Source organism: Oncorhynchus tshawytscha, linkage group LG18, assembly GCF_018296145.1.
Source record: "Oncorhynchus tshawytscha isolate Ot180627B linkage group LG18, Otsh_v2.0, whole genome shotgun sequence".
Classification (NCBI taxonomy): Eukaryota; Metazoa; Chordata; class Actinopteri; order Salmoniformes; family Salmonidae; genus Oncorhynchus; species Oncorhynchus tshawytscha.
Genome location: NC_056446.1, coordinates 19,744,886 through 19,766,189, shown reverse-complemented (window position 1 = coordinate 19,766,189; position 21,304 = coordinate 19,744,886). Strand labels below are relative to the sequence as shown.

The following is a 21,304-nucleotide window of genomic DNA, read 5'->3' as shown; positions in this document are numbered from 1 at the left end:
CTCGGGCTGTTGAAGAATAGAAATGTCCCCAGCAGGAAGACTTCTCCAGCACTTACCATTACACCTCTGTCTCTGCTTCTTATCTCTTGTTCAGTTCTCTTTTCCTCCCTAATGGAGTACGGTTCATGTCCTGGTCGCACAAAACCTCCTGGATGAAGAAGCCTTGTTTTTTTATTTCTTCTCCAATGTGAGTGTCATGGTGAATCTCCCTCACACCCAATCAGTGCCCAGCGAGCGGAGGAGCACGGAACAGTCCCCGGTGGTTGCCGTAGCGCTACGTGTTTATTCTTCAAACAAGGAGCTACTTTTGATGTTTAAGTACAAAGGTTCCTCCCCCCTAAAGGATTTCCAGTTAGTAGAGGAGTGGGGAGGCAGGGCGGGTTTGGCTTGACAGATGAGATGAGTGCTGCTAGATGGGAAAGAAGATGTTTACCAGGGTACAGACACAAGTGGCTTGTGGTGTAGTCAGATGATGTAGCTACAGAGGAGCTGCTGGTTTGACGAAGCCCCTGTAAGGACTGTTGATGTGGAGCAGGAAGTACAACATGGTACACTGCACTGAGGACCTGGGGTTATTTATACTTACTGTGATTCAGGGCTTTCTTGTCACACTGGGACCTTATGTGTGTTATTTCAAGTGTATGATGTCCACACTGTTGCTGGTTTTCTCCTCACCTTCTATATGGTTGGATAGTGGGATGCATATTCATTCTCACTGTAACACATCAAATTGTATTTGTCACATTTTTTAAAACCTTTATTTAACTATGCAAGTCAGTCAAGAACAAATTCTTATTTACAATGACGGCCTACCGGGGAACAGTTAGTTAGCAATTTATGTTATTCTTCAATAACTCAAACTCCAAAGCAAATCAGGGGGAGAAAAATAGGTTTATTCAGAGAGGACAAATCAAGATGTTGTGCTGGGAGTCAGATGTTCAGTCTTCCCTGTCCTCAGCTTTTCCCCCTCGAACAAAGGAACAGGATGCCCCACCCTAGCCTGGGGTTGACCAATCAGAAGTCCCTGCAGTACAACTTGGCCAATGGCCAAATAACAAGTATCCTGCCCCCGACTCAATGTACAGACCAATGACAACGTGGCACACGTCTCTCTGAGTTCAGGAGTGACATTCCACAGATCCTAAACAGATGATGAACTGAAACCCAACTCCTATTTACAATTCGCTATTGACCATTAGTACTCTAGTTTTTAGTCCTCTCATCCTCTGCGTTGTGTATCTTCGATATATTCCTACACTGTCTTGTTCAGGGTCAGAATGACAGATCTTTACCTTGTCAGCTTGGGGATTCAATCCAGCAGACATTCAGTTACTGGCCCAACGCTCTAACCACTAGCTTACCTGCCGCCCCTGCGCCAAATACAGGTGTAGACCTTACAGTGAAATGCTTACTTACAAGCCCTTAACCAACAATGCAGTTTTAAGAAAGAAATAAGTGTTAAACATTGAATAAATAAAAATGTAAATGAAAAACTAAGAAAATAGAAAAATAACAAATAATTAAATAGCAACAATAAAATAACAGTATGAGGCTATATAAGGGGGTTCCGGGACAGCGTCAATATGCGGGGGCACAGGTTAGTCGTGGTAATTGAGGTAATATGTACATGTAGGTAGAGGTAAAGTGAATGCATAGATAATAAACAGAGAGTAGCAACACAACAGCTTAAAAATGGGGGGGGGTCAATGTAAATAGTCTGGGTGGCCATTTGATTAATTGTTCAGCAGTCTTATGGCTTGGGGGTAGAAGCTGTTAAAGAACCTTTTGGACCTGGACTTGGTGCTCCGGTACCGCTTGCCGTTCGGTAGCAGAGAGAACAGTCTATGACTGGGGTGGCTGGAGTGTTGCAGCTGTATAACTTTTTGAGGATCTGAGGACCCATGCCAAATATTTTCAGTCTCCTGAGGGGGAATAGGCATTGTCGTGCCCTCTTCACAACTGTCTTGGAAAACGTGACAGTTCGTTGGTGATGTGGACACCAAGGAACTTGAAGCTCTCAACCTGCTCCACTACCGCCCCATCGATGAGAATGAGGGTGTGCTCGGCCCTCCTTTTCCTCTAGTCCACGATCATCTCCTTCATATATATACAGTATATTAACATATTTGCCCAATTTGAGTTACTATAAAAAATGCATGACATTTTTTCTGTGCTCTGATTGAGAAAAATATGTTTTTGTAGAGGACCTCGGGCTGCATATATGCTACGGTATGCTTAGGATACTTCACTTACACTTACTTCACTTACTGATAGACAGTCACAGACATAGTTAGACAGAGCGAGACAGTTGTACTGGAAATCCCCCAAATCATCGGTTCAGACTGTTGAGCACATTAACTCACTTCGGTGGATATTGTGAACTGCATAAAATCAGTGCTCATCTCACTGTCATTTCTCTGTGCATGATTTGAATGAGCAGAGCGCATTTTCGCCTGAAATGACATACCCAAATCTAGCTGCCTGTAGCTCAGGCCATGAAGCAAGGATGTTCTCGCCTTGCCATGATTAAATGCAGTGATACGTGCTTTCAGTTTTGCGCGAATGCTGCCATCAATCAACGGTTTCTGGTTAGGGAAGGTTTTAGTAGTCACAGTGGATACAACATCTCCTATACACTACCTTATAAACTCGCTCACCGAGTCAGCGTATACGTCAATGTTAATATCTGAGGCTACCCGGAAATATCCCAGTCCACGTGATCGAAGCAATCTTGAAGCGTCGAATCCGATTGGTCAGACCAGCATTGAATAGACCTAAGCATGGGCGCTTCCTGTTTTAGTTTCCGCCTATAGGAGGGGAGTAACAAGATGGAGTCATGGTCAGATTTGCCAAAAGGAGGGCGGGGAAGGGCCTTTAATGCATCGCGGAAGTTAGAGTAGCAGTGCTCATTTGTGTTACTCGATTGTGTACAGCAATTGACATGCTGATAGAATTTAGGTAGCCTTGTTCTCAAATTATCTTTGTTAAAATCCCCAGCTACAATAAATACAGCATCAGGATATATGGTTTCCAGTTTGCACAAAGTCCAGTAAAGTTCCTTGATGACTGTCTTGGTATCCGCTTGCGAGAGGATATACACGGTTGTGACGATAACCAAAGAGAGTTCTCTTGGGAGATATTTGATTGTGAGGAATTCTAGGTCAGGTGAACAAAAATACTTGAGTTCCTGTATGTTGTTAAAATGGTATGTTAATCATGAAACATACACCTCCGCCCTTCTTCTTACTGGAGAGATGATGCACTGAAAATCCCATTGGCCGTTTAGACTCCGACAGCATGTCCCCAGCTAGCCATGTTTCCGTGAAACAGAGTATGCTACAATCCCAGATATCTCGTTGGAAAGCAACTCTTGCCCTATCTGGGCAAGCTAAAGCCAACTTCATAAAATCACTACTAGGTGGCTAGTAACTCAAATCAAATCAAATGTATTTATATAGCCCTTCTTAGATCAGCTGATATCTCAAAGTGCTGTACAGAAACCCAGCCTAAAACCCTAAACAGCAAGCAATGCAGGTGTAGAAGCATGTAGTATTACAGAGAAACAACAACAACAACAAAAATATATATATCTATATATATATATTGTTTTATTACAGGACACATCTGAGGGGGCACGTGCCCCTGTGCCCCCTATGGGCATTACACCTCTGTTCCAACCATTGTCTTGATCAATATGATCCTCTGGTATAGTCTACACATTGTCAGTCTACACATTATCAGTCTTCACATTATCAGTCTACACTTTGCCCATACTTTTTATGTCATTGTATCTTGTTCTACCTCTCTTAGTAGGCTATAAGAGTGAGTAAGGCATGTCTGAGCTTAGTGTTTATGATCCCATGACTCTTCCAGAAGAGGTGTGAGGAGCAGAGCAGGTCCCTGCATATTTCTGCTTTGTCCCTGGACACTAGACCAAAGGGGCTAGCAGCAGCATACTGCCTAGACATTTGCACTTTAGTGTTGATATATTCCTGATATATTCTAGGATGAAAGGTCTAGTAGCAGAATATTGCAGAGATACCAGTCGCCTACTTAATTGTCAAGTGCCATCTGAAGTCATGCTAGCTCATGCTATATAGACACAGAGTTTTGATTCTGTTTCATTCCTATTACTCTGGGGTATAGTGGTCATGGCTTTCACCGGAATGGATTGTAATAGAATTCTAAACCCAAGACATTTCGTACCGTAAAACAAGAGTGGTCAGCAGACTTTGATCTTCAGAACATGGACAATGTTTAACCTGATTAGAAATTGTTTTTCCTGATTTACTCTATCTTCAAGCATGTAAAATATGCGCTGAGGTGCTGAGTAGAAAAAATAAGTCAGACAAGACTTTGGAGTTACTGTATGATGGACTATCAAAGCAGTGGCAACTCTGTATCTTTATAATGAAAATATACATTTCTGTGAAATCAGTTGGAAATGTATGTATGTGAAGAAATTCGGCTTGGCCCCTAAGACTCTCATGAACTTCTACAGATGCACCATTGAGAGCATCCTGTTGGGCTGTATCACTGCCTGGTATGGCAATTGTAAGATTCGCAACCGCAGGGCTCTCGAGAGGGTGGTGCGGCCAGCCCAGCGCATCATCGAGGGCACACTGCCTGCCCTCCAGGACATCTACAGCACCCGGTGTCGCAGGAAGGCCAAGAAGTTCATCAAGGAACTCTGCATCAAAGCTGGGAATGGGAGACTGATAAACAGCTTCTATCTCCAGGCTATCAGGCTGTTAAACAGTCACCACTAGCCTGCCTCCACCCAGTACCCTGCCCTGAACTATAGTCATTGTTACTAGCCGACTACCACCCAGTATTCTACCCTGCACCTTAGAGACTGCTGCCCTATGTACATAGAGTCATTGAACATTGCTCACTTTAATAATGTTAACATACAGTTTTACCACTTTATATGTATACTGAACAAAAATATAAATGCAACATGCAACAATTTCAAAGATTTTACTGAGTTACAGTTCATTTAAGGAAATCAGTCAATTGAAATAAATTAATTAGGCCCTAATCTATTGATTTCACATGACTGGGAATCCAGATATTCATCTGTTGGTCACAGATTCCTTAAAACAAGTTTATGGCATGGATCAGAAAACCAGTCCGAATCCCCTGTGACCACCATTTGCCTTATGCATTGCGACACATCTCCTTCGCATAGAGTTGATCGGGCTGTTGAATGTGGCCTGAGGAATGTTGTCCCACTCCTCTTCAATGGCTGGGCGAAGTTGCACATCGATCCAGAGCTTCCCAAACATACTAAATGTGTGACATGTCTGGTGAGTATGCAGGTCAAGGAAGAACTGGGGCATTTTCAGCTTCCAGGAATTGTGTACAGATCTTTGCAACATTATCATGCTGAAATATGGGGCGATGGCAGCAGATGAATGGCACAAAAATGGGCCTAAAAATCTCGTCATAGTATATCTGTCTATTCAAATTGCCATCGATAAAATGCAATTGTGTTCATTGTCTGTAGCTTATGCCTGCCCATACCATTACCCCACCGCCACCATGGGGCACTCTGATCACAACGTTGACATCAGCAAACCGCTCGCCCACACAACGCCATACACATGGTCTGCGGTTGTGAGGCCAGTTGGACGTACTGCCAAATTCTCTAAAACAACGTTGGAGGCAGCGTATGGTAGAGAAATTAACATTCAACTATCTGGCAACAGCTCTGGTGGACATCCCTGTAGTCAGCATGCCATTGCACTCTACCTCAAAACTTGAGACATCTGTGGCATTGTTTTGTGTGACAAAACTGCACATTTTAGAGTGGCCTTTTATTGTCCTCAGCACAAGGTGCACCTGTGTAATGAGCATGCTGTTTAATCAGCTTCTTGATAAGCCACACCTGTCAGGTGGATGGATTATCTTGGCAAATGAGAAATGCTCACTAACAGGGATGTAAACCCATTTGTGCACAACATTTGAGAGAAATAAGCTTTTTGTGCGTATGGAACATTTCTGGGATCTTTTATTTCAGCTCAAGAAACATGGGACCAACACTTTACATTCCAAGTTTATATTTTTGTTCAGTATACTATATTCTAGTCATGGCTCATCCTTTTTAACTACTGCTATTCACTCTTTTTCTATTCACATACTGTCCATAATGTCTATACACACCACTCACATACATATACTGTATATTATTTATATACCAGACTCATTTCTTGCAATTTTATCAATTTTGCCATGATTTTGGGCTCTGTATTTATTCATCATAGCTCATTCTAATATTTCTACTAGGCTGTTTATACACACCGTATATTCATTTATATACTGGATTCTTGGCATAGTTCACTCTAGTATATCTACTGCTGTACATACCCTTCCTAGTATATCTGGTGTAAATTCGTATAGATACATATAGATTGCATTTGGATACTGTTACATACTGTTAATACTGTTACACTGTTATTTCGGTTGTTATTGGATTCGTTTAGAAATGTTTTGATTTCTTGTTATGCTTTCTGTTTTTAATTTTTTTTTAAAGGTATTATTTGTGTACCTGTTTGACATTTTACTGCAGTCTTAGGAGCTGGTAACATACATAACGTCTGCTAAACTGTGTAGGTGACCAAAAAACTTTGATTTGATTTGACGTGTATGCACGTGTACACTGATGTTCTACAGAGGCGTTTCAGTCTAGCCTTTGTGGCCAACTTTTCATCTACCCGCAAAATTTGACAAACTAAATGTACTGTGGCTTGATCTGCTCCCAGGTCTCAGAGGAATACGTATCTTTTAAAGAGAAAATATGTATAATTATTTGCCGCACTTAATTACCGTTGCTGTTGTAAGGGGAGAGACAGTAATTGGAGAGTAGGAGCTCTTTTGATCTCTGGCGACAGCAGAAGACACTTTCTGCTGCTTAAATGAGAGCCATATCCAGGTTAGTCATGAACGCAAAGGAGCTAGGAAGAACAATATTTCATACATGATTGTATATCTCTTACCAGATGACCTTTAGTTAGTTTCAACCCCTTTTCTACATCAAGTTACCAAGAGGAATTGGTTGTATTCATTCCATAATGATCATACTGCTACTGTATAATTATGAACATGAATACTGAATAAAGGACCTTACACTGTCATGGCCCTTGACACGAGATGAGTTTGCTGGCTTTTGTCTTTGGCCTCAGTTAGTAAACCCTGTTTCTTCCCTTTCATGTTTGGTCTGTTTTTAGCCTTTCTCTCTCAGCTATGATAGTAGTTCAAACCCAGGCAGGATTTTAGGAGCAGAAGGGGTATGATCTCTGAAAAGGAAACTTCTTAGTCTGTCTAAAACTTATTTTTGAACCGTATGATCCTCTGGTTCCGTTGTACTGGGAGCGTACTGACGGCTACATCATAAGGGGCCCTTGTTCTGTTGAGGGATGTATAATCACCGTTAAGTGGTGTTAATTGGCTGTTGCAAGCGACCCGCCGTCGAGTGGCATGATGATAACTCCACAGCCTAATAACTTCACAGTCAGCAAGCAGAGAATGAGGGAAGGACTGTCAAGGAGAGGGAGAAGAGGATGAGAGTGGAGTAGAGGAGAGTGGGTGCTAGCTCTGTAGATCGCCTGAGTGGAGTAGAGGACCAGCAGTCGGTCCACAGCAGCAGCAGCAGCCCTCTCTCATTAACTGTGTGCTGTAGAGAGCCTGCCTCCCCGTGTTGCTCTGCTCTCCCTCCCAGGGGGGCGCCTCAAAAGTCACACTTGAAAAGGACTCTGGCCTCTTGAACTGTGGCTGAATGGGGCCCTCGCAGACATCAGCTCGAATTGGCCAACAGGTTAAACCCTGCTTTGCCACTGTCTGTGGCTGTGGAGTGGATTGGCTCTGGCTTGCAGCAGTGGCTGTTATTGGAATATTGGCTTGGCATGATAGAGGGAAATGTTGGTGTTTGTATTGCATTAGAATGAATGAGATGGAATTAAAGATAGTATGTAGTGTGGGGTGTAAATGTAAAAAGTGATCTTTGGAAGAAAGAAAAACCTTGCAGTAGCTCTGCAGCAGACATACAATAGGTGTTGCTAGTGTGTATGTGTCACCTTCTGGGGTTCCTCTCCTTTTTGGAGTAAAGATAGAGAGAGAGAGAGATGCACAAACAGCCTCAGTTAGTTCTTACTTCTTACAGATAGCTACAAGTTGACTTCTCGTCGAGGAGTCGAGTCGTGGAGATATCAGAATATGTATGTGCCCCGGGGTGGTCAGATGTGGAAGACAGGGAGGGAGGAACCCTTCAGGGCTCAAATCCCAGAGACAGAGCCCTGATCCTAGCCTCGCTCATCCCAGATGAGCCCCGAGCTCCACACAGCTGGATCAACCCTATACCCTCTATATTCAGAACCGCATTCCTTTAAAGCTTAGAGAGGATCTCATGTTAAATACTGTTGAAGTAATATGGCTACAGGTTCATCTGCCTCACCTAAAGCCCATTCTGGTGGGAAACTGCTATAGACCACCAAGTGCTAACAGTCAATATCTGGATAATGTGTGGTGAAATTCTTAGACAGGGACACTCGATATCAATCCTAAATTAATCATTGTTTATTGTCAGCATGCAGGAGAGGCTCGTGAACGTCTGTCAGGAGCTCTAACTGGGAAGTCCCGTTTTGCCCCCCACCCCCCCTGCCCCGCCCCTCATATCTTTACCAGGCACAGGCAGGAACCATGGATTGTTTATGACACCAAAGACAAGATAAACAAAGTAAACTTTCCTTCGCATTTGTGACATATATTTCCCGGGTGATTGACATATTGACTGGCTTTCATCAAGCTGCCCACTCAAGAAAAAGCTTCAAACGGTAACTAGTGCCTGCAACCTGGTTCAGGATATCAGGGTAGTTACAAACAGCACAGGAATGAAATCATCAACATGTATTTATCACATCTTTACTAATGCTGCAGAAAGAAACGTGCTTTAAAGCCGTATCCACATCCATAGGATGTACTGTAGTGATCACAATATAATAGCCATATCTAGGAAAACCAAAGTTCCAAAGGCTGGGCCTAATATAGTGTATAAGAGGTCATACAAAAAGTTTTGTAGTGATTCATGTGTTGATGATGTAAAGAATGTTTGCTGGTCTGTGGTGTGTAATGAGGAGAAACCAGACGCTGCACTATTCCAGGTACTAATAAGCGCGCACTCATTAAGAAAATAACTGTAAAAAAAGGTTAAATCCCCTTGGATTGGTGAGGAATTTAAAACGTGTTTTGTTGAGAGTGATTTGGGATAAGGTATGGTATATAAGTCTGGCAGCACAACCGATTGGTAAATGTACTGCAAATAAAAAGAAGACGAAACTATTCTATGAAACAATAAGGCAAACTCGGCTCCATCATTCATTGAATCAGATGTCTCATTCATCACAAAACCCACTGATATTGCGAACTACTTTCATTATTTTTTCATTGGCAAGATTAGCAAACTTAGGCATTAGCAAACAAATGCTGACACTACACATCCAAGTATATCTGACCAAATTATGAAAGACAAGCAGAGTAGTTTTGAATTCCATAAAGTGAGATTGAGGAAGCGAATTTTTTTTATTGTTGTCTATCAACAATGACAAGCCACCAGGGTCTGACAACCTGGTTGGAAAATGACTGAAGGTAATAGAGTACGATATTGCCACTCCTACTTGCCATATTTCAATTACCTTTTACTAGGGCTGTGGCTGTCACAACATTCTGTCAGACGGTCTCACGGTAATTGACCGCTAATTAACATAAACACATTTAGCAACTCCTGGCTTCCACAGGTGCTGACCTTTGGAACATCTACATATTAAAAAGTCTAATAAATCCATGTAATATAGCCTACATCTTCACAATAAATACATTATTTAATTTAGACAGGTCTAAAGAATCATGATATGAAGAAAATGTAGTCTGTTTCAGAAGAACAGAATAGCATACTCTGAGTTGTCCTTATGTTAGGTCCTGATGTCCGTAAGCCAAATGGCTGGAGAGGGAGAAGAGGATGAGAGTGGTTCTACACTAGTTCATTTAGCAGACAAGATTTGCTTAGAATTCCGTGGCATTTTTTAATTTTTAATTTTACCTTTATTTTACTAGGCAAGTCAGTTAAGAACAAATTCTTATTTTCAATGACGGCCTAGGAACAGTGGGTTAACTGCCTGTTCAGGGGCAGAACGACAGATTTGTACCTTTTCAGCTTGGGGATTTGAACTTGCAACCTTTTCGGTTACTAGTCCAACGCTCTAACCACTAGGCTACCCTGCCGCATTATTTTATAGTATGAAGAATACAATTGAACAAAGCTAAACAAAATAGAAAGGATCTTTTCTCCAAAGGATTTGAGAGAGAGCACACATGCAGCTATTCTGTGTTGAGTGTGTGTGTGTGTGTGTGTGTGTGTGTGTGTGTGTGTGTGTGTGTGTGTGTGTGTGTGTAGTTCTGTTTGAGGAGCAGTTACTCCATCACCTGCTGTTGAAGAGCTCCTCCTCTGTGCTCCAATATATTTTTATGTTATTAGGAAGTACTGTATGTAGTGCTGTGAAAAATGTAGTCCAGGTGTTTCAGACAGGGCTCCAGTTGTGCCTGTAGTGTGTTAAATATTCATGAACTTCTGAAGGGCTTCGGGAATAGCATTAAGCGTAGATATAGTTGAAGTCGGAAGTTTACATACACCTTAGCCAAATACATTTAAACTCAGTTTTCACAGTACCTGACATTTAATCCTAGTAAAAATTCCCTGTCTTAGGTCAGTTAGGATCACCACTTTATTTTAAGAATGTGAAATGTCAGAATAATAGCAGAGAGAATGATTCATTTCAGCTTTTATTTCTTTCATCACATTCCCAGTGGGTCAGAAGTTTACATACACTCAATTAGTATTTGGTAGCATTGCCTTTAAATTGTTTAACTTGGGTCAAACGTTTTGGGTAGCCTTCCACAAGCTTCCCACAATACGTTAGGTGGATTTTGGCCCATTCCTCCTGACAGAGCTGGTGTAACTGAGTCAGGTTTGTAGGCCTCCTTGCTCGAACACAATTTTTCAGTTCTGCCCACACATTTTGCGTTATTGATGTCATAATCATACCCACAACGTGCTTTAAATCTCTTCAGAGCAGACTCAATTTAAACCACAGCTTTAATTTTTGACTTGCAACTTTCTTTGGGAAGGCTCCGAGCTGCTTCCAAAATCTTAATTTCACACAGCGTTAATTTCACCACATGAAAGATGAGGCTCGGCTCAGCGCTGGCTCTTTGGGGAGTGAGATGCTGTATGTGGTGCCGCTAGCGCTAATGACTACTCTGTAATATCGGTGCTCACTCTTTGCCAGACTCTAACCATGTTTGGAGCTCTGCTCTAATGACTATCTGCTGCTGTTGGATTCATTCATGTGACTGATGGAGGTTTGCCATCTTGTGTTTAACCACACTCACTAATCTTCTCTGCTATCTAAAATACAACATTTGGTCTTACTGAGCAATACATGATGTAGCTTATGTTGAAGGTTTCAAAACCCTGATGATGAGGTTGCTGTGTCACATCTTGCCATTTTGATTACATTTGATAAAACCTAGGTACAGTAATGCTTAGACACATGACATGGCACAATAACAATTAAGTTTAGGATAATTGCCAATGTATTGACATAAGTCATTATCCATGCATAACCTCATGAAGCCTTGCGTGTAATTGTCTCAAGCTATCTATGATTGCCGAAGAGATAGTGTCTTTCAAAAGCTGTAGAAGCCTGGCTAGAACGCAAGGTTACCGTTACGATGACCCCTAGTCTATAATGGATTATTGTGTATGTTTAATGTCAAATGGTGATGAATAATATGTGAATGAGGAGATGTAAAATGACCTCTCTCAAGAGCATTTCTCTTTCGACCCCCCTCTTCACCCTCCCTTTCTCTCGGCCGCCCCCCACCCCCCCACTCCCTCATTCTCGCCCTGCCAGTTGGTGCTTCCAGAGTACTCTATCCATGGGCTGTTCTGTATCATGTTCCTGTGTGCCCAGGAGTGGCTGACAGTGGGCCTCAACATCCCCCTCCTCTTCTACAACACATGGAGGTAACTATCGAAGCTGGACCAGTCTACTTTGTGTTTCTCTCATTTGTAAGATATCATGAATTCAGTGTGGTGCCCAGAAGATAAGCACTGATATTGAAATGTTCACGAGACATTCATAGACAAAGGCCAACGTAAAACATGGACATAAATTTGACTGACAAAGTCGAGTTTAGTGGAGTCTGCCCTCATTGTAAAAATGAACAAGTTGTTTTGTCTCTGCGCAACAAAGGGACAAACAGTCTTTCAATACCTTGCGTTTTTGTTAGAAATCCTTTGTAAAAATCTATAGAGCTTTTCAAAAGTTACCGCAATAAAGAAAAATATTGTCTTTTTTAAATGAATTGAACACTTCAATAAGTTGAAATTGTAATTTGACAGACAGGCTGTATGTGACTTTGGTAATGATTATCTGATATCCGTAACGATCGTCTGTGGTGGAAGAAGGTGAGGACCAAAGCGCAGCGTGGTAAGTGTTCATGTTTTTTAATAAAGTAATGAACAATGAACAAAACAATAAACGTGAGAAATCAAACCGAAACAGTCCCGTGTGGCACCAACACACAGAAAATAAACACCCACAACTCAAAAGTGAAACCAGGCTACTTAAGTATGATTCTCAATCAGGGACAACGATTGACAGCTGCCTCTGATTGAGAACCATACCAGGCCGAACACAGCAATCCCAAATCATTAGAAAAAAGAACATATAGACAACCCACCCAACTCACGCCCTGACCATACTAAAACAAAGACATAATAAAAGAACTACGGTCAGAACATGACAATATCACACCCTGAAAATGGGTCACTTGTCACGGCTCCTTCCCATTAACACGTTATATTCTTTTTTTCTCTTGGCTTTTGTTCTTGTTTCGTTATTTGATGTGAATCACTTGCAGAACTATGTGATTGTTTTGCTCAGCCGGTTGAAGTTACGCAGCAGTGCTCTCTGACTCATTAATTGCAGACTGCCAGATGCCCAGTGGCTACAGATGCTGTTCTATCTGCACAGCTGAGAGGAGACAGGGAGAGATGGAAAGAGAGAGAGAGAGAGAGAGAGAGAGAGAGAGAGAGAAATAAATAAATAAATAAATAAAGAAAAGAGTGAACGACAGAGGTGGAGATATGGGGGTGGGAGACGCACAGCAGCTATAGATCTGTCCGTCTGATTTCCTTCCCAGTGAGTACAGCTGATGCCTAATGTCTTCAGCTCGTCCCCCTCCTCCTTTATCAGCCCCCACATGCAGCAGGGGCTCAGTGACACACAGCCACATCAACAGGGGAGATTTTTAGATTTAGGTTTAGCAGCAGCAACACAGTGGAACAGAGCATCACTACCTGTGTAAAGCAGACACATACTGTTTATTATTATTATTTATTTCACCTTTATTTAACCAGGTAGACTAGTTGAGAACAAGTTCTCATTTACAACTGTGACCTGGCCAAGATAAAGCAAAGCAGTGCGACACAAACAACAACACAGAGTACAAACGTACAGTCAATAACACAATATAAAAGTCTATATACAGTGTGTGCAAATGAGGTAAGATTAGGGAGGTAAGGCAATAAATAGGCCATAGTGGTGAAATAATTACAATTTAGCAGTTAAACACTGGAGTGATAGATGTGCAAGTAGAGATATTGGGGTGCAAAGGAGAAGAAAAAAAATAACAATATGGGGATGAGGTAGTTGGGTGGGCTATTTACAGATGGGCAATGTACAGGTGCAATGATCTGTAAGCTCCTCTGACAACTGATGCTTAAAGTTAGCGAGGGAGATATGTGTCTCCAGCTTCAGTGATTTTTGCAATTTGTTCCACTAATAGGCAGCAGAGAACTGGAAGGAAAGGCGGCCAAAGTAGGAATTGGCTTTGGGGATGACCAGTGAAATATACCTGCTGGAGCTCGTGCTATGGGTGGGTGCTACTATGGTGACCAGCGAGCTGAGATAAGGCGGGGCTTTACCTAGCAAAGACTTATAGATGACCTGGTGCCAGTGGGTTTGGCGACGAATATGAAGCGAGGGCCAGCCAACGAAAGCATACAGGTCGCAGTGGTGGGTAGTATATCGGGCTTTGGTGACAAAACGGATGGCACTGTGATAGACTGCATCCAATTTGCTGAGTAGAGTGTCGGAGGCTATTTTGCAAATGACATCGCCGAAGTCAAGGATCGGTAGGATAGTCAGTTTTACGAGGGCATGTTTGGCAGCATGAGTGAAGGATTCTTTGTTGCAAAATAGGAAGCCAATTCTAGATTTACCTTTGGATTGGATATGTTTGATGTGGGTCTGGAAGGAGAGTTTACAGTCTAACCAGGCACCTAGGTATTTGTAATTGTCCACATACAAGTCAGAACCGTCCAGAGAAGTGATGCTGGATGGGCGGGCAGGTGCGGGCAGCGATCGGTTGAAGAGCTCGCATTTAGTTTTACTTGCATTTAAGAGCAGTTGGAGGCCACGGAAGGAGAGTTGTATGGCATTGAAGCTCATCTGGAGATTAGTTAACACAGTGTCCAAAGAAGGGCCAGAAGTATACAGAATGGTGTCGTCTGCGTAGAGGTGGATCAGAGAATCACCAGCACCAAGAGCGACATCATTGATGTATACAGAGAAAAGAGTCAGCCCGAGAATTGAAGCCTGTGGCACCCCAATAGAGACTGCCAGAGGTCCGGACAACAAGCCCTCCGATTTGACACACTGAACTCTGTCTGAGAAGTAGTTGGTGAACCAGACGAGGCAGTCATTTGAGAAACCAGTCTGCTGATAAGAATGCGATGATTGACAGAGTCGAAAGCCTCGGCCAGGTCGATGAATACGGCTGCACAGTAATGTCTTTTATCGATGGCGGTTATGATATCGTTTAGGACCTTGAGCGTGGCTGAGGTGCACCCATGACCAGCTCGGAAACCAGATTGCATAGCGGAGAAATTATGGTGGGATTCGAAATGATCTTGTGATCTGTTTGTTCACTTGGCTTTCGAAGGCCTTAGAAAAGCAGGGTAGGGTAGATATAGGTCTGTAGCAGTTTGGGTCTAGAGTGTCTCCCCCTTTGAAAAGGGGGATAACTGCGGCAGCTTTCCAATCTTTGGGGATCTCAGACGATACGAAAGAGTGGTTGAACAGGCTAGTAATAGGGGTTGCAACAATTGCAGCGGATAATTTTAGAAAGAGAGGGTCCAGATTGACTAGCCCAGGTGATTTATTTTAGAAAGAGAGGGTCCAGATTGACTAGCCCAGGTGATTTATTTTAGAAAGAGAGGGTCCAGATTGACTAGCCCAGGTGATTTATTTTAGAAAGAGAGGGTCCAGATTGACTAGCCCAGGTGATTTATTTTAGAAAGAGAGGGTCCAGATTGACTAGCCCAGGTGATTTGTAGGGGTCCAGATTTGTAGGGGTCCAGTTTTTGCAGCTCTATCAGAACATCAGCTATCTGGATTTACTGCAGATGAAAAGCGGTGGCTACATTTCTGTGAAAAATGTCTCAGTTTAAGGCCAATTCCATATAGCCTCATCATAAGAGGACCATTACCCATTCCCAAAAGCTTCCAATGCCCCCCAGCTGGGTCCACTGGAAGCACACTGCTAAAGTAGAAGGGATCCCTCTGTCTCTCTGTGTTGAGACTGAACTCACCCTGGTAGCAGACACAGACATAGACAGCTGCCCCCCTGTCCCCACTATGCCCCCACCATTTCCAACCTCACTGTCTCTCTCTATCAACCTCCACCTGGGTCCCTCTCTCTGTGCCTGTACCTCTCTCTTCTTCAGGTAGTGTGAGAGGTAGTGGAGCTGAGGTTACAGACAGCCCCCCCGATGGGAGAGGTACAGATGTGTTAATGGAATGGGCAGAATGGTTGTGATTCTGGAATGTTTATTATTGACTAACCTTTATTTTACCAGGTACATTATGCTGACTGAAAACACATTCTCACGCACATTCTCATTTATACTGTAGCAATCTTGTTCCACATGAATTTCAAAAACCCAGTCATCATTTCTTTAAGTCTGTCTATAGTACAAATGACTTATAAACCATTATTGAATAGTTTGTTGCCCATTAGCAAACTATTGGTAAATCATTATAAACCATCTGTTCATGTATCTATTTACATAAGTAAATACATGGACCTACGTTCATAAACCATGCAATACAACTACTACTACTACCTGTAGTCATGCACAACATAATCATACTAATCATGAACAGTCAGATGTTTCATGTAAAGAGGGTCTCCCCCCTACTCATCCTCCATCTCTCCATTCTTCCTTTCATCTTCCCTTCTGTCTCTACGGGTCAACTACCCCTCGTGTGTCGTGTCCCTATTCGGTAGGTACTTCCACAGCCCCACAGACACTAAGGAGCTCCTCTACGACCCAGCCTCGGTCATGAACGGGGACACGCTCAAGTTCTGCCAAAAAGAGGCCTGGTGCAAGATGTCCTTCTTCGTCCTCTCCTTCTTCTACTATCTCTACTGGTGAGTGACGAAGGCACTTTCCACTGTGTTTTTTGGTAAGGTGTTAAGATGCAGACAACGATCATCTTTCACCTCAAAGTGACTAACTACAGTATAGTTGTTACTCCTTTTCAGGGCTGTTACATGCTTTTCAGACATGTATACATGCTGTATTGGCTGTTTAAAGTTTAAAGAGCCCAAGTGTAGATTTCTACTGGGCCTCAACCAGCATCTGAATTCACAAGGACATTATGTCCTTTCAGTATGCTATGCAGCCAGCAGTGAGCCTCCTAGATACCTGTTCTTTTTCACAGGTATCTAGGAGGCTCAGTTCTTGTTAATGTTTACATAGCCATTACATAGTATATCCTCCAGTCACAATGTATTGGCCCTGCAGCCCTAAGGGCAGGGGTAAATTGTCTTTTCATTTTAGCCAATTCAGGTTCTGGTTGGGACATTTTCAATTCCTGAACTAAAACTTTTAAACAATCACTTATATTGACTAAATCTAAATGGAATTGACCCTACAGCCCCTGGTAGTAGTAACATCTCACCAGAGGCACAGTGAATTTGTAATTGACCAGTCAGAAGTGGTGAATGTGGTCATTTGACTCTCTTCCCCTCGGCTGTAGCGTGTACTGGACCTGACCTGCCATTTGGTGCTCCGCTGGCCTTCTACTAGTGAGTCTCTCTTCAGTGGGTTTGTCACCTTGTGATTCTGACCCCCTCACTGACCCACTGACCCCTGCACACACTCTTTCTCTCTCTCTTTCTCCCCCCTCAGCGATACTGTAGCACTGATGCACAACCTTGCCTGGAGAATGAGCCTCCTGAGGGAGATCATCTTTAACCCCTAACCTCTGACCTACATTACTCCCGCTCCCCTGACCTGCTGGTGTTTGTCACAGGGGAGACGGTCACTCTAGTGGAGTCTAATATGGAATATAACATAGCAATATAATAATATGGAGTCCTCCATTGTTTAACCTTGATGAGATGTGTGATTTCTCCTAATGTTTAATCACTGCTAGGGATGTTATGTTACGTTACTGTATATGAATGCTTCCCTCTTTGTCTACTACTGTAATACTGCTCCAAAGCCTACCTGCTCTCACTCACATCTCCACTTGTCTTTGGTATGATCTCTAAACCTTTCCTTACATACATACACACTTACAAACAAATGCAGAGGCACACACTCACACACACACACACACACACACACACATACGCACGCACGCACGCACACACACACACACACACACACACACACACACACACACACACACACACACACACACACACACACACACACACACACACACACACACTGCCTGAAACTATCGAGCATCAGCTGCGTAATGCTCTCCCACTCACAGATTGATGGGAAATCAAAGATTGACTCTGGAGGCATAACCCTCTCAATTACAATGGCCAGGTTGGCCTTGGCTCATTAGCCCAACATCCGTTTAAATATAAGGGAACAAGAAATTACTATGTTGCTTTGATAAGGAAGCCGAGCTCAATATACACGTTTATTAGCTCAGTGAGGAATATGCTGTATTCACCGATGGAAGCCAAACTACTGGGCGAATTAAAACAACCTCAATGACATTCAGACAGATGACTAGCTGACAGCAAGGACATATGTAGCATGTCTGTCCCCTCTACCATGATGAACAGTCTGGAGAGTAAATGTGATCTAATTCACATCTCATACTGTAATGTAATATCTAACGGCAATGGAATATTAGTGCAGTTATAGTAACTCTCGCCAACATTCCAAGTACAGGGCTTGTTACACTGAAGGTGTTTAACAGTACCCGCAAGTGGGAGATCCAATAGCTAGAGAGTGTCTGTTCCACACATCTCCTCAGCTGTTGTTCAGCTTGCTGTCTCACTGTTTGGATACTAGGTTTGGTCTTCATCAAATGACCAGGGGACTAAACCAGTCTTTTTTCACCTAACAGCTGAGTAATAATGGAGATGTTTGTACAGTAGATTAGGAACAGTAATCCTGTGATGAGATACAATAAGTAGATGCCGTGGTGAGGAGAAGTAGCTTTGGGCTAAGGCTACTAATTCATCTAGCTACAGCTCTGAGAGGTGATTGGCTGTTAGAGAGACATCATCTGCCTAATCTGCCTCTGGTTCTCCTAACACTGGGTGTAAGACACCTCCAGGCCACCATACTTATTGTGCCTCCATTACATTAGGAAACATGGATATTGATAACCCAGACTGAGAAAGAGAGTTCAGGCTTCACCACAGCAAGGATTAGTGCCGCACATGCCAGAAGATAGAAGGATTCATGCAAATGTCTCCATTTTGGAGTAGCTAGGTGATCATGCTTAGTTTAAGCACTAAATGTGCTGTTGTAGTAGAGTTAGCTAGGAGGCTATCTTATTTTCGAAGATGTTTATTTGTTTACCTGATGCTAAGAACAAATGTTAGGTGTTGGCCTCTTGGAAACCTACGCTCGTCTGACCAGTTCACAAGATGTTGTTATGCTAACATGAATCATGGTTTGTAAAGAACAAAATTGTCCTCATTTGAATAAACCATCAGATTGTGTATTTCATGAGAAGTGTTGTGTGTGCTAGGACATACAGTAGCCTTACCTCTTATTTCGAGGCCAGTTCGTCAAATAAATATTTCATATTTACGTTTGATTTATCGATAAGATTACTCAAGCAGAACTTGACCGCAGCCTGACATATATTTCTTGCTTATTTAGTTGCTTGTGTTTTAAACGGGCAAAACGTTGATCCTTTCTAGTTGAAAAGCCCATATGCACAACGTTAAAGAGCTATTTTAATTGCAACTTCAAATAATCAAACACAAACAAAGTCTCAGTGAATCTGGCAGCCACCCAGACACCCAGCCTGAACACATCAACCACTACTAAACCAAGCATGGATTTATCAGACGTTTCTTAAACACTTTAACACAACGCTTGAATGCTCCTTTCTTGAATGTGTATTAATTCCAGTGGACCAGTTTATAATCAAATAGTTTTTGTCAATGTTGTTTGTAGTTGCGTGTTGTTTTTCTCTGTTTGGTCCAATCATCTCAGTCATTGATTTGTTATCTTGTGTTTTTCCTCCTCTCTTGTCTTCCAGTATGGTCTACTCCTTGGTAACCTCATAACAGCAGAACTCTCTGTATTTGAGCCATCCTCCGGATATCAGAGACTGATTTCTGGAATATGAGTTAGCTAGCGCAAACAACAACTTTGGAGCAAAAAAGAGCACTTTGTGTCACAGCTTTTCTGTTTCATGAGAAGAAGGACAGTTGTTGAGTCTGGGCTGTGCTGGTCTGGTCTGGGGGGGAAGGAAGGAAGGGTTTCAGCACCAGTCCCCATCGTCTCCTCATGTAACGAGACCTTACAGTACTGTTTACAGTGCTCTGTAGGTCAACAGCCCATGATGAGTCACAGCGACCACCATATCTACTTTTGTCTGTCACTGCCTGGCCAATGTTTGTACTCACAGCCTGTCCTGGAGAAGTACAGTAGCACCACCACTACCATAGTAGGACACAGTAGTGTTTTGTTTTTGTTTTTATGGGGTGGATCCGCTTTAATATTGCAGATAGATTGTGGCTTTAAATCAATGTAATTGTCTGCGTCGTTGCCAATATCTCATATATTTTTGGGGGATAATATGTATTTTTGGGGGTTAATATTTATACAGTTCCAGTCAAACGTTGGGACACACCTACTCATTCAAGGGTATTTATTTATTTGTACAATGTTCTACATTGTATCATAATAGTGAAGACATCAAAACTATGAAATCACACATATGGAGTCATGTAGTAAACAAAAAAGTGTTCATCAAAATAGCTACCCTTTGCCTTGATGACAAATTTGCACACTCTTGACATTCTCTCAGCCAGCTTCATGAGGTAGTTATCTGGAATGCATTTCAATTAACAGGTGTGCCTTGTTTAAAATTAATTTGTGGAATTTCTTTCCTTCTTAATGCATTTGAGACAATCAATTGTGCTGTGACAAGGTAGGGGTGGTATATAGAAGATAGCCCTATTTGGTAAAAGACCAAGTCCATATTATGGCAAGAACAGCTAAAATAAGCAAAGTGAAATGACAGTCCATCATTTCTAAGTCAATATGGAACATTTCAATAACTTTGAAAGTTTCTTCAAGTGCAGTCGCAAAAACCATCAAGTGCTATGATGAAACTGGCTCTCGTGAGGACCGCCACAGGAAAGGAAGAGTTACCTCTGCTGCAGAGGATAAGTTCATTAGAGTTAACAGCCTCAGAAATTGCAGCCCAAATAAATGCTTCACAGAGTTCAAGTAACAGACACATCTCAACATCAACTGTTCAGAGGAGACTGTGTGAATCAGGCCTTCATGGTCGAATTGCTGCAAAGAAACCACTACTAAAGCACACCAAGAAGAAGAAGAGACTTGCTTGGGCCAAGAAACACTAGCAATGGACATTAGACCAGTGGAAATCTGTCCTTTGGTCTGATGAGCCCAAATTTGAGATTTTTGGTTCCAACCGCCGTGTCTTTGAGAGACGCAAAGTAGGTGAATGGATTATCTCCGCATGTGTGGTTCCCACTGTGAAGCATGGAGGAGGTGTGATGGTGTGTGGGTGCTTTGCTGGTGACACCTAGTATCAGGTAAACAAATAAACATGAGTTGTTTAGAATTCAAGGCACACTTAACCAGCATGGCTACCATAGCATTCTGCAGCAATACGCAATCCCATCTGGTTTGCACTTAGTGGGACTATCATTT

The 21,304-nt window shown here is 42.5% G+C and overlaps 1 protein-coding gene across 1 annotated transcript in view; it reads left to right on the top strand.

The window, feature by feature from the left end:
- LOC112217352 (protein cornichon homolog 3-like) overlaps positions 1-20,293 on the top strand; it is a 47,101-nt gene extending 26,808 nt beyond the window's left edge. The window contains exons 4-6 of the mRNA XM_042300794.1: positions 11,967-12,079; positions 16,411-16,554; positions 19,656-20,293. Of these exons, the coding sequence (XP_042156728.1) occupies positions 11,967-12,079; positions 16,411-16,554; positions 19,656-19,683 (285 nt within the window). The 3' untranslated portion in view covers positions 19,684-20,293. The remainder of the gene's footprint in view (positions 1-11,966; positions 12,080-16,410; positions 16,555-19,655) is intronic.
- The last annotated feature ends 1,011 nt before the right edge of the window (positions 20,294-21,304 follow it).